Source organism: Hyla sarda, chromosome 7, assembly GCF_029499605.1.
Source record: "Hyla sarda isolate aHylSar1 chromosome 7, aHylSar1.hap1, whole genome shotgun sequence".
Taxonomy (NCBI): Eukaryota; Metazoa; Chordata; class Amphibia; order Anura; family Hylidae; genus Hyla; species Hyla sarda.
In genome coordinates, this window is record NC_079195.1 from 26,669,433 (window position 1) to 26,683,584 (window position 14,152).

Below are 14,152 nucleotides of genomic sequence, written 5' to 3' on the forward strand. Positions count from 1 at the left end.
AAGTGACAGCATGCCCGGAAGAATTTTTTTGTAGAAGAACAGCTCCAGCTCCCACTGAGGAGGCATCAACCTCCAATAGGAAGGGTTTGGAAGGGTCAGGTCTGGAGAGCACGGGAGCCGAAGAAAAGGCAGACTTGGCGTTGGATAGCGTTGGATAGCACGGAGTCCGGAGGGGCGTGGCCAATCTAAGACGGCAGAGAGTTTGTCTGGATCCATTTGTAGTCCCTGGCCAGAGACCAAGTATCCTAGGAAAGGAAGAGATTGGCATTCAAACAGACATTTCTCAATTTAGGCATAGAGTTGATTGTCACGAAGTCTCTGAAGAACCATACGGACATGCTGGCGGTGTTCTTCTAGATTGGCAGAAAAAATCAGGATATCGTCCAGATACACAACAACACAGGAGTACAAAAGATCACGAAAAATTTCATTAACAAAGTCTTGGAAGACGGCAGGGGCGTTGCACAGGCCAAAGGGCATGACCAGATACTCAAAGTGTCCATCTCTGGTGTTAAATGCCGTTTTCCATTCATCCCCCTCTCTGATACGGATGAGATTATAAGCACCTCTTAAGTCCAGTTTGGTAAAGATGTGGGCACCTTGGAGGCGATCAAAGAGTTCAGAGATGAGGGGTAGGGGGTAGCGGTTCTTAACCGTGATTTTATTAAGACCGCGGTAGTCAATGCAAGGACGTAGGGAGCCATCTTTTTTGGACACAAAGAAAAATCCGGCTCCGGCAGGAGAGGAGGATTTACGGATAAAGCCCTTTTTTAAATTTTCCTGGACGTATTCAGACATGGCAAGAGTCTCTGGGGCGGACAGAGGATAAATTCTGCCCCGGGGTGGAGTAGTGCCCGGGAGGAGGTCGATAGGACAATCATAAGGCCTGTGAGGAGGTAGAGTCTCAGCTTGTTTTTTGCAAAAAACATCCGCAAAGTCCATATAGGCCTTAGGGAGACCGGTTACTGGAGGAACCACAGAGTCACGGCAAGGGTTACTGGGAACCGGTTTTAGACAGTCCTTGGAACAAGAGGGCCCCCAACTCTTGATCTCCCCAGTGGACCAATCCAGGGTTGGGGAATGAAGTTGAAGCCAGGGAAGTCCAAGGAGGATTTCAGAAGTGCAATTGGGGAGGACCAAAAGTTCAATCCTCTCGTGATGAGATCCGATGCACATTAGAAGGGGCTCCGTGCGGAAACGTATGGTACAGTCCAATCTTTCATTGTTTACACAATTGATGTAAAGGGGTCTGGCGAGACTGGTCACTGGGATGTTGAACCTGTTGACGAGAGAGGCCAAAATAAAATTTCCTGCAGATCCAGAGTCCAAGAAGGCCATAGTAGAGAAGGAGAAGGCAGAGGCAGACATCCGCACAGGCACAGTAAGACGTGGAGAAGCAGAGTAGACATCAAGGACTGTCTCACTTTTGTGTGGAGTCGGCGTACGTCTTTCCAGGCGGGGAGGACGGATAGGACAATCCCTCAGGAAGTGTTCGGTACTAGCACAGTACAGGCAGAGATTCTCCATGCGGCGTCGTGTCCTCTCTTGAGGTGTCAGGCGAGACCGGTCGACCTGCATAGCCTCCACGGCGGGAGGCACAGGAACGGATTGCAGGGGACCAGAGGAGAGAGGAGCCGAGGAGAAGAAACGCCTCGTGCGAACAGAGTCCATATCCTGGCGGAGCTCCTGACGCCTTTCGGAAAAACGCATGTCAATGCGAGTGGCTAGGTGAATGAGTTCATGTAGATTAGCAGGGATTTCTCGTGCGGCCAGAACATCTTTAATGTTGCTGGATAGGCCTTTTTTAAAGGTCGCGCAGAGGGCCTCATTATTCCAGGATAATTCTGAAGCAAGAGTACGGAATTGTACGGCATACTCGCCAACGGAAGAATTACCCTGGACCAGGTTCAACAGGGCAGTCTCAGCAGAAGAGGCTCGGGCAGGTTCCTCAAAGACACTTCGGATTTCCGAGAAGAAGGAGTGTACAGAGGCAGTGACGGGGTCATTGCGGTCCCAGAGCGGTGTGGCCCAAGACAGGGCTTTTCCAGACAGAAGGCTGACTACGAAAGCCACCTTAGACCTTTCAGTGGGAAACTGGTCCGACATCATCTCCAAGTGCAGGGAACATTGGGAAAGAAAGCCACGGCAAAACTTAGAGTCCCCATCAAATTTATCCGGCAAGGATAGGCGTAGACCAGAAGCGGCCACTCGCTGCGGAGGAGGTGCAGGAGCTGGCGGAGGAGATGATTGCTGAAGCTGTGGTAGTAACTGCTGTAGCATAACGGTCAGTTGAGACAGCTGTTTGCCTTGTTGCGCTATCTGTTGTGACTGCTGGGCGACCACCGTGGTGAGGTCAGCGACAACTGGCAGAGGAACTTCAGCGGGATCCATGGCCGGATCTACTGTCACGATGCCGGCTGCCAGGTAGTGGATCCTCTGTGCCGGAGAGGGATTGGCGTGGACCGTGCTAGTGGATCGGTTCTAAGTCACTACTGGTTTTCACCAGAGCCCGCCGCAAAGCGGGATGGTCTTGCTGCGGCGGTAGTGACCAGGTCGTATCCACTAGCAACGGCTCAACCTCTCTGGCTGCTGAAGATAGGCGCGGTACAAGGGAGTAGACAGAAGCAAGGTCGGACGTAGCAGAAGGTCGGGGCAGGCAGCAAGGATCGTAGTCAGGGGCAACGGCAGGAGGTCTGGAACACAGGCTAGGAACACACAAGGAAACGCTTTCACTGGCACGATGGCAACAAGATCCGGCAAGGGAGTGCAGGGGAAGTGAGGTGATATAGGGAAGTGCACAGGTGAACACACTAATTGGAATCACTGCGCCAATCAGCGGCGCAGTGGCCCTTTAAATCGCAAAGACCCGGCGCGCGCGCGCCCTAGGGAGCGGGGCCGCGCGCGCCGGGACAGGACCGAGGGAGAGCGAGTCAGGTACGGGAGCCGGGGTGCGCATCGCGAGCGGGCGCTACCCGCATCGCGAATCGCATCCCGGCTGGAAGCGGAATCGCAGCGCCCCGGGTCAGTGGATCTGACCGGAGCGCTGCAGTGAGGAGAGTGTAGCGAGCGCTCCGGGGAGGAGCGGGGACCCGGAGCGCTCGGCGTAACATGTACACTGCCGGTACAAGACATTTCTGCCAAAATACCTTGTACAATTATTTCATAGTTGTACAAAACTTAATCAGTGTTTATGGGTGTTTTACAAACATATTTAGGACCTATAAATTTAGCCTGAACTTCCTGCTTCCGTTTTCATATAGTTGGTGCCATTTTGACTCCAACAAAGAGAGCACATGGTCGGGGGAGGGGAATGTTTGTCTTACTCTAATTCTAAAATCACAATTGGTGTAGCATGCAGGATTTTTCCACAATAGGCGGAGCTGCAAACAGGATTATCACCTTCGAACCGCAACACCACCCAAGGCCAATGTACCCCGGAGTGGAAAGATTCTTCTATGTATCCCACCACTCCAGCTTTTTGCTGGGGTGGTGGAGATACATAGATAAAAAAAAAAAATTATTTGGACTGGTTCTGATCTTGAGTTACAGGCTTTCTTTCTTTTCCTTAATTCTATCACACACAACATTCAGTTCACACTTTTGTCTTCTTCAAGCCGTATACATTTCCTGGATACCGTTGTATACATTAAGGGAAATAGGTTGGTCACCGATCTATTCGTTAAACCTACAGACACTAATTCCCTATTGCACTTCTCCAGCTGCCATCCTCGACCGATGGTGCGCTCTCTGCCTGCAAGTCAGATGATGCGGGCAAGGCGCATCATCGCCAAGGATGAGCATCTGGAATCAGCACTTGACAAAATGATAACTAATTTTCGAGCCAGATGATATCCCAGAACTTTATTACAGGAGAGTAAATCAAGGGTGATGACATTGGATAGACACAAATTGATTTATGAACCAAAAAAAAAGAAAATATGTAGCTAGAATTCCTTTGTGTCCACGTATGGCCTGTTGTGCCGGATCTCCAGTGTTATTAACAAACACTGGAGACTCCTGTCACGTAGCTTTCCCCAAATCACCGAATTTTCAAACCCCCCTTTGCCATCCTATCGACGTACCGACAAGTTACGTGACAAGCTGGTGAAATCTGATATTTTCCTATCTAAACCAACTCAGAAATACATCACAGTACAGAACAAGGGGTCGTTCCCTTGTTGCAGGTGTGTGAATTGCGCACACATGCTTAAGGGACTGACCTTTGTTCACCCTAATTTTTTTTTTTTATCTAAAGCCGAGGAACGTGCTTTCGATTCACCCAAAGTGCAAGAAAAAGTGCAAACGTGTTACACTAAAAAAAACGTGCACAAAGGATGCGGTCTATCGCAAGCCCTTCTCCGATAGGAGAGAGGCCCCCCAACAAACCTTACCCTTCGCCTCCGGACCAAAAGGTACCTGCGAGGTTCCAGGTTCGATGTCCCTTTTCGCCGAAGCTACTAGGGGACCACAAATGCTCCCGGCATCCCCCTTGGCGTCAGCCAAGGTATCTGCCCGCAGAGCCGATTACGGTAGGTACCCTGCCAAAGCAGGAGTACCCGGGGTGTTTGCAGGGAGGTGCGGAACCTAATGGCCACACACACCTCCCCTAGACCGCCAGGAGGGACACTCAGAAGGGCTACCGCATCCTGACAAATCCTGTGAACACACAACACACAAAAAGTGACACAGTGAGACAAAAAAGAAATAAATAAGTGAATGTGTGCAGATATACTGCCCGGACATCCGGCCGGATCTATAAAAATTTCTCTGATCCTAGCCAGAAGGCCGGGAATCAAGAGGTGAGTGCCACAAGGTGAAGAGATTATGGTGCCCGTGCTTCAACTCAGTGAGTCTATTCTCCCAGTGAGTTTCGGCATCTCGGGGTCACCACTCCCCGAGGCACAAAAGTACCTCGGCTCTAGACCCTCTCAGCCTCATGGCGAGACCCGGAGGGAACAGATCACATCGGGGCAGCCGTCGAGCTGATTCCTCAGAACCAGCCCCGGAAAGCCCTGGTACACCTGCATCCTCCATGCAGCACCCATCCCCACCAGCCCCATACCGGCGTTACTGTCCACCGGCATGAAAAACTGATAAGAACAGATACTACACTTGATCTTAGCCAAAAGGCCGAGAAGCGGCCTTTGTTCACCCTAATACCGGTCAGACCTTTAAACTTAGACATTACTTGATTTGCTTGTCCGATCACGTTATCTATGTCCTAATGTGCCCATGTCGCCTCCTATATGTAGGGGAGACGACATTGGACTTCAGGACAAGGTTTAACCAACATAGATAAACTGTGAGAAAAACGAGATTGGACCTTCCTGTATCCAAACATTTTACCGAGATGAACCATACAGAGAAAGACCTCAAGTTCGTTTTGCTTGACCATATCCCCCCCTGAAAAGGGGCGGAGATCGAGAAAGCAAACCCAAATGCTGTGAATTAGAATGGATACACAAACTGAAATCTTTACGCCCTTTTGGTCTTAATGTAGATTACACAGTAACACCTCAGATATATCATGCTAAGGAACCCCGTCTGCCTTGTATATTCACTGTTACATTGATCAGTACATTGTGACATGTTCTTTGGTAAAAATAATTTTTTCTAATGTATGTTTTTCTTCTCTTTCTTTGTTTGCAGTGACGGAGGAGAACGTCCGGCTTTCAACACCTATCTTTGGTGAATATTTTTTGTCTATTGTGTATACTTTTATGTCTTTTTTCGGTATTTCAGGTTTTGATTAGTGTTGAGCAGCATAGGCCATATTCGAATTCGCGAATATTCGCGAATATATGGACGAATATTCGTCATATATTCGCGAATATTCACATATTCGTAATATCCTCGTTTTATTTTCGCATGCGCAAAAAAATTGCGTATGCAAAAATATGCATAAAAATTTACATAAACGAAAACTCGCATATGTGAAAATTAGCATATGCTAATTTTCGCATATGCAAAAATTCGCACACCAGTTTCACACAGTACTATTAGAGCCTTCTTTACACCACACAAGCTGGAAAGAGAGAGGGATGATCACTGTGATGTGTACTGTGAAAAAAAAATTAATAAAGAAACGAATATTCGTAGTTACGAATATATAGTGCTATATTCGCGAATATTCGCGAATTCGCGAATAAAATTCGCTTTGCGAATATTCGCGAGCAACACTAGTTTTGATTGGAGCCCCATATGAACGCTTACACAGGTTTTTTATTATATAAAAAAAACTTTACTGGCATTCCTAATAAACTAGTTGACCCTTAACAATGAATCTCTTGTTTATTAGTGGGTTCTTGCATTAAACTGTATGGTTGCCTTGCTGATGCACCCCCTTGAGAGCATGCCAAAGGCTCTCTGCCCCAAGTGTAAGGCCCACTCCCACCCCAGCGACCACTCCGGGGTACATTAGGTTGGCCTTGGGTGGGATGCAGGGAGACAGAACACTGCCATGTACCTGATGTCAGATTGTGTGGGGAAGTGTGGTCCCACAGGAGGGTTTTGGGGAATAGTGCAGTGAGACTGTCCTACTAGCGTGAATGTACTATTACGTGAAGTCTTTTGCATGCCCACAATCTTTTTATACACATGTCCAGTGCCCTTTATTATCACTATTTTGAATTTTGCTTTATATTCAGTATTTTTTTTTTACCCATACTTAATATGGCCATACTTTTGATTATTGCTGCAGAGCGCAGTCTCTGCTATTATGTGACCAGTAAGTTACTCGTCACATATCACTTTGCCCATCCGTTTGCCCTTTTTCAATATGGCCAAAGTCTTGAGTCTCATCACAGTATGCAGTCTCTGCGATCATGTGATCAGTCCTGCACACGTGACTCTGACGTAGCGCTCCTCTATTGGTCTCCGATCACTTCCTGTTCTATGCCTGACAACGTGCACTGAAAGTGACGCGCTGCCGGTGACTATACTTTTTTGGATATGTATTTGCGCATGCGCATTGTGCGCATGCCGGACCACACGTGGACATGCCGGTGATGCCAGTACCGCCTACTCCTTCCGCCCTGCAATCAACTGTAATTATTATGCACATGAGTTGTGAATATGCAATGATGAGCGAATTTGCAGTGAATCAATTCGTCACGAACATTACAGCTCCGCAGTTGATAACTTTAGTCTGCATAAATTAGTTTTCAGGTGCTCCGGTGGGCTGGAAAAGGTGGATACAGCCCTAGGAGACACTCTTAGGACTGCATCCACCTTTTCCAGCCCACCAGAGCACCTGCAAGCTGAACTAATTTATGCAGACTAAAGTCAGCAACTAGAGAACACAGCAATCCTATAATACGCTTTATACCAACATAGCTATAATACAGCAATCCTAGAGAACACAGCATACGGAAACATTGATACAGTTTACCATCCTTAAGTGGATACAATTGGCAAAAAAAGAAAGACTGCTTCATTATATGCGGGACATATGAAAGTGGCCACTATTCACACAAGATTATATCAGGACTGCGATATATTCATTTACAGGTTATTACTGGAAACCACAACTATTTGATATCATCAGCGTCTTATCTTGTATTTATTCACCTTTTCATTGCAGGATTCACATTGTATTTATTTGCATTTTATTTACAGGTTGTTACACTATATCTTATTTGTAGGCTGTATTTTCATGTAGGACAATTCACCCCGTTATAGGGGATACAATTTTTTCCTAGGCTTTATTTGAGCCATTGTGCGTTTTTCTATTCCTGGTGTGAATAGTGACCATATTTACATATTGGTTTTATCAAGTCATATGGTGGTATCCGTTTAGCATATTCAGGTGCCAACGTGGGGCCCCACGTTTGGCACATTATTAACATCAATATTTTAAAATTATATTTTATTGTCATCTTACATTCATATCTTATATATTGAGGTACATTAATAAATTAACTATTTTTGTTATATTGTATTGAATTCTTTTCTTGGAATTTCCCAGACTGATACCATATAACTCTTTGATGAGTTAGTGCACTGAGGACTGGTATATTTTATTTTCCTTGATTCAATTCCCTTTTTTCCTCTTTTGGGTGAGAGGTATCCAGTTAACCTCGTACATTTTATGTTGTAGAGCTACGCATCCATATTTCTATTAAAGTCAGCAACTGTCGAGCTGAAAAGTTTGTGACAAATCAAATTACTGTAAATTCGCTCATCTCTATTTTTACACTTTACTAGATTGCGCGGCACTTTACTAGATTGGCTGTTTGCCAATCCATACTTGCTATACACTGCACTGATGTATTTTTATTATATGTATATTTGTAATTTATTACACATTATTTGTAATTGATGATAAATTGATGCTGTATTGATACACCATATATATATACTACCACTGGTCACTATTCACTTGTGCTTGAGAAAGGCAACATGGGGGGCTGAAACATAGCCATTGGAATAGAATAAACTACTTACTTGGATGTTTACTTCTGTGTGATGCAGCAACCTTTCTTTGTGTAGATAGATAGATAGATATGATAGATATGAGATAGATAGATAGATAGATAGATATGAGATAGATATGAGCTAAGTAGATAGATATGAGATAGATAGATAGATATAGATAGATAGATATAGATAGATAGATAGAAATGAGCTAGATAGATAGATAGATAGATATGAGATAGATAGATAGATGTGAGCTAGATAGATAGATAGAGATGAGATAGAAAGATAGATAGATATGAGATAGATAGATAGATAGATAGATAGATAATGATTTTTTCAATGATTACCTGACTGTTATCCGAATAACCATTATTCCTGTATTCTTACAACGTACTATGCTTGCATTAATATTAAAGGCAGATGGTGCTGGTTGTGGCAGAACATTGTATGTTAGGACAATCTGTTAGCAAAAAAAAAAGGGCCTAGAATGAACTGAACATTACGGACAAAAGGACAACAACCATAAACAAAGCATTTTCCACACAGATCAGATATAAAGTTTACCATAAACTGTCATTCTCAGCATTGAGGGACACACATCTTGTTCTGCTCAACCATTCAGTGGCTTTGCTGCCCTGATACCATTCATCTTTTGCTGGTCTTGGCTTTTCTCTTTATTTTTTACTTTGATTATGTTTTTCTAACCTATAGTATATACATAAAACCCATAGTAAGTCACCTGAATGAACACACAGCCAGTCCCTTTAACAAGCAGGTTGTACTCCCCAGGAATGTCTGGTAGGGGCGCCGTCTGGAGGAGGAGACGATTGGTTTCATCCACCTTGAATACCTTCAAAGTCTTGCTGTTCTTAGAAACCGTGATTGACAAGATGCCTTTAGGACTGAACGTTAGCCTCGTGTACTTGGCCAGAGCTTGAATTGCCACCACTGTATCCTGTAATAGGCAGAGGTGTGTAAAAAGATGCAAAAGATGCCACAGACATGAACAATGCCAGATGCTTTACCTGTGTAGAGGAAAAACCCCCGTAGGGATTCTGCTGTTTGATCAACCAGGTGACAATCTGGGAGGCTTTTAGGATATCACTTGGTGATACTATCGGGGCAGTAGTCAGCGCCAGGAGGACATATGCGGATAACTCTACACTGACCGATACTGAGCTACTAGAGGACGTCCAGTACAGGTTACCTCCTAAGAGAGAAATTCAACAAAGATGTCAGGACCCCAGTGCACAACGTATAACACGTATAATACCTGCCACCATTTATAATTCTTATATTACTTACGTTTTAAAGGGGTACTCTGCTCCTAGACATCTTATCCCCTAGCCAAAGGATAGGGGATAAGATGTCTGATCATGGAGTCCCACTGCTGGCACCCCAGTCATCTGCTGCACAGAGCGAACTTTGCTCTGTGCCGGATGACTAGTAATGTCACGTGCCTCCAGCGCCACAGCCTGCATTTTAAATGAACGCTGGGTGCTGCAAGGAGATCGCAGTTGGGGTCCCAGCTCGCGGGACCCCGCGATCAGACATCTTATCCCCCATCCTTTGGATAGGGGATAAGATGTCTAGGGGCAGAGTATCCCTGTAAGTGACAGAGAGTTCTTTGAGCTTCCTCAGCCACCAGGGTCCATGTTCAGTTGCCACTTCTGGACACCCTAGAGCATTCTTACCAACACTTATGTGGTAAAATTGGTTAATTTAAGCCCCAAACTTAAACAGCTCCAAAATGCCTACTTTTGGGTGGGATTTGCATACATCCTACCTCTGTTTTAATCTGCTTTTCAGGATCACTCCACATAAATTGGGAGTGCTGGCAAATATGATACAGGCACATCTCTTGTGGAAATTGTCTCTATGTAAAACTGTAGCCAGCAAGGCAGCAGAGGCGTAGCTTGAAGCTTCTGGGCCCTGATGCAAAATCTGAAACAGGGCCCCATGTGCCAATTATAATACTGGTCTCTTATGGGGGAGATTTGCTTTGTAGCCCGTTAGGGACCAGGGCCCCAGTGCAACTGCTACCTCTACTACCTCTATAGCTACTAGTGATGAGCGGCATAGGTCATATTCGAATTTGCGATATTTTGCGAATATATGGATGAATATTCGTCATATATTTGCGAAATTTGCATATTCATTGTATTCTTTTTTTATGCGCATATGCAAAAATAGCTGCGCATATTCGCGAATATTGAGCCCTCCCTTCTTTATAAGGAACTAATGGGCTAGTGCATTAACTCTGTGATTTTTTGCCCATTGTGGTCTATGGGGATCTCACACTATGTAAAACTGTAAGATAAGCAGGAGAGACTCGGCTGTACAGTGTATGTGAGACCCGTGCGGTGGTTCGAGTCCTGGGGTGGGACGGAGTGTTACAGTGTTGTGGTAAAGCTTTACTTTCCTGGAAAAGCTGATGAGTTGCCCAAAACAACCAATCAGATCGCTTCTTTCATTTTTCACAAGGCCTCTGCTAAATGAAAGAAGCGATCTGATTGGTTGCTATGGGCAACTCAGCAGATTTTCCTGGAAAAGCTGCTGAGTTGTCCATAGCAACCAATCAGATCGCTTCTTTCATTTTTCACAAGGCCTCTGCTAAATGAAAGAAGCAATCTGATTGGTTGCTATGGGCAACTCAGCTGATTTTCCTGGAAAAGCTGATGAGTTGCCCATAGCAACCAATCAGATAGCTTCTTTCATTTTTCACAAGGCCTCTGCTAAATGAAAGAAGCAATCTGATTGGTTGCTATGGGCAACTGGACAACTTTTCCTTTGCACAGGTTTTGATGAATCTCGCCCTATGGGGGAGATTTATCAAAACCTGTCCACAGGAAAAGTTGCTGAGTTGCCCATAGCAACCAATCAGATTGCTTCTTTCATTTTTCAGAGGCCTTTTCAAAAATGAAAGAAGCAATCTGACTGGTCGCTATGGGCAACTCAGCAACTTTTCCTCTGGACAGGTTTTGATAAATCTTCCCCTATGCTCCTTAACCTCCCATTCATTCATTCATACCCGGCGTTACACATTACATCCAGTTTCAATTAACCCCAATACCCATATTTGGTACCCCATTAACCTAGTTCCCACGATTCAAACACTCAGTTAATTGCCAATTGACCTAGTTCCCACGGTTCAAAGGATTTCTTAATTACCAATTGACCCACATTTGTCAATCACGAGTAAAAATGTTAAACCACAAAGATGTAACACTCCGTCCCACCCAGTGATGCAAACCACCGCACGGGTCTCCCATGCACTGTACAGCCGAGTCCCTCCTGCTTATCATATAGTGTTACATAGCGTGAGATCCCCATAAACCACAATGGGCCTATTGGTTTCAATGTGCAAAAAATCACAGAGTTAATGCACTAGCCCATTAGCTTCCTATACCATTGAAGAAGGGAGGGCTCAATATTCGCGAATATGCGCATATGCGAAGAGCAAAAAAAAGTGAATATTCGTAATTGTGAATATATAGTGCTATATTCGCAATATTCGCGATTAAAATTAGAATTGCGAATATTCACGAGCAACACTAATAGCTACACCCCTGCAGCAAGGTGGGAAAGCTACAAAAAATCTTAGCCATGTCTTGCTACATCTATGGGGGGTGGTAATGGTGCTACATTGGGCCACAGACTAACTGCTCTCCTCTGCTAACAGTTCTGTGCCATTTTGCTGAAAGGTTATATTGCTGCTGCAATGCATTGTTGTTACAATTGATTGTTTTTTTTTATTTATTTTTTGGTTAGTAGAGTATATTTTTCATATACATGTATCTTTACAGCCACTGAATTATTTGTCAAGTTTGAGAAATCAAGCTTGACCTCAGTGTACAGTGTACAGAGTCCTGCTTATCCTCAGTGTACAGAGCCCCGCTTGTCCTCAGGTACAGAGCCCTGCTTGTCCTCAGTCTACAGAGCCCTGTTTGTCCTCAGTGTACAGAGCCCTGTTTGCCCTCAGTGTACAGAGCCCTGCTTGTCCTCAGTGTACAGAGCCCTGCTCATCTTCAGCGTACAGAGCCATGCTTGTCCTCAGTGTACAGAGTCCTGCCTGTCCTCAGTGTACAGAGCCCTGCTTGTCCTCAGTGTACAGAGCTCTGCTTGTCCTTAGTGTACAGAGCCCTGCTTGTACTCAATGTACAGAGCCCTGCTTGTCCTCAGTGTACAGAGCCCTGCTTATCCTCAGTGCACAGAGCCCTGCTTGTCCTCAGTGTACAGAGCCCTACTTTTCCTCAGTGCACAGAGCCCTCCTTGTCCTCAGTGCACAGAGTCCTGCCTGTCCTCAGTGTACAGAGCCCTGCTTGTCCTCAGTGTACAGAGATCTGCTTGTCCTTAGTGTACAGGGCCCTGCTTGTCCTCAGTGTACAGAACCCTGTTCGTCCTCAGTGTACAGAGCCCTGCTTGTCCTCAGTGTACAGAGCCCCTCTTGTCATCAGTGTACAGAGCCCTGTTTATCTTCAGTGTACAGAGCCACATTTGTCCTCAGTGCACAGAGACACGCTTATCCTCAATGTACAGAGCCCTGCTTATCCTCAGTGCATAGAGTCCTTCCTGTCCTCAGTGTACAGAGCCCTGCTTGTCCTCAGTGTACAGAGCCACGCTTGTCCTCCGTGCACAGAGCCCTGCTTGTCCTTAGTGTACAGGGCCCTGCTTGTCCTCAGTGTACAGAGCCCTGCTTGTCCTCAGTGTACAGAGCCCTGCTTATCTTCATTGTACAGAGCCACGCTTGTCCTCAGTGTACAGAGCCCTGCTTGTCCTCAGTGTACAGAGCCCTGCTTATCTTCAGTGTACAGAGCCGCGTTTGTCCTCAGTGCACAGAGACACGCTTCTCCTAAATGTAGAGAGCCCTGCTTATCCTCAGTGCACAGAGTCCTGCCTGTTCTCAGTGTACAGAGCCCTGCTTGTCCTCAGTGTACAGAGCCCTGCTTGTCCTTAGTGTAGAGAGCCACGCTTGTCCTCAGTGTACAGAGTCCTGCTTATCTTTAGTGTACAGAGCCACGCTTGTCCTCCGTGCACAGAGCCCTGCTTTTCCTCAGTGTACATAGGACTCCTTGTCCTCAGTGTACAGAGCCCTGCTTGTACTCAATGTACAGAGCCCTGCTTGTCCTCAGTGTACAGAGCATTGCTTGTCCTCAGTGTACAGAGCCCTGCTTGCCCTCAGTGTACAGAGGTCTGCTTTTCCTCAGTGCACAGAACCCTCCTTGTCCTCAGTGCACAGAGCCCTGCCTGTCCTCAGTGTACAGAGCCCTGCTTGTCCTCAGTGTACAGAGCTCTGCTTGTCCTCAGTGTACAGAGCCCTGCTTGTCCTCAGTGCACAGAGCCCTGCTTGTCCTTAGTGTACAGGGCCCTGCTTGTCCTCAGTGTACAGAGCCCTGCTTGTCCTCAGTGTACAGAGCCCTGCTTATCTTCATTGTACAGAGCCACGCTTGTCCTCAGTGTACAGAGCCCTGCTTCTCCTCAGTGTACAGAGCCCTGCTTATCTTCAGTGTACAAAGCCACGTTTGTCCTCAGTGCACAGAGACACGCTTCTCCTAAATGTAGAGAGCCCTGCTTATCCTCAGTGCACAGAGTCCTGCCTGTGCTCAGTGTACAGAGCCCTGCTTGTCCTCAGTGTACAGAGCCCTGATTGTCCTTAGTGTAGAGAGCCACGTTTGTCCTCAGTGCACAGAGCCCTACTTGTCCTTAGTGTACAGGGCCCTGCTTGTCCTCAGTG

General features: G+C 46.0%; 1 protein-coding gene and 1 non-coding gene across 2 annotated transcripts in view; both read right to left on the reverse strand.

The window, feature by feature from the left end:
• The window catches only part of LOC130283382 (alpha-2-macroglobulin-like protein 1), a 454,342-nt gene that overhangs the window by 61,620 nt on the left and 378,570 nt on the right, over positions 1-14,152 (reverse strand). The window contains exons 19-21 of the mRNA XM_056532791.1: positions 9,444-9,628; positions 9,158-9,373; positions 8,766-8,878 (exon numbers count right to left, since the gene is read on the reverse strand). Coding sequence (XP_056388766.1) covers positions 8,766-8,878; positions 9,158-9,373; positions 9,444-9,628 — 514 coding nt within the window. The remainder of the gene's footprint in view (positions 1-8,765; positions 8,879-9,157; positions 9,374-9,443; positions 9,629-14,152) is intronic.
• Positions 4,955-5,142, reverse strand: LOC130283595 (U2 spliceosomal RNA). The gene has a single exon (XR_008846746.1). It is a non-coding gene; the product is annotated as a U2 spliceosomal RNA (small nuclear RNA).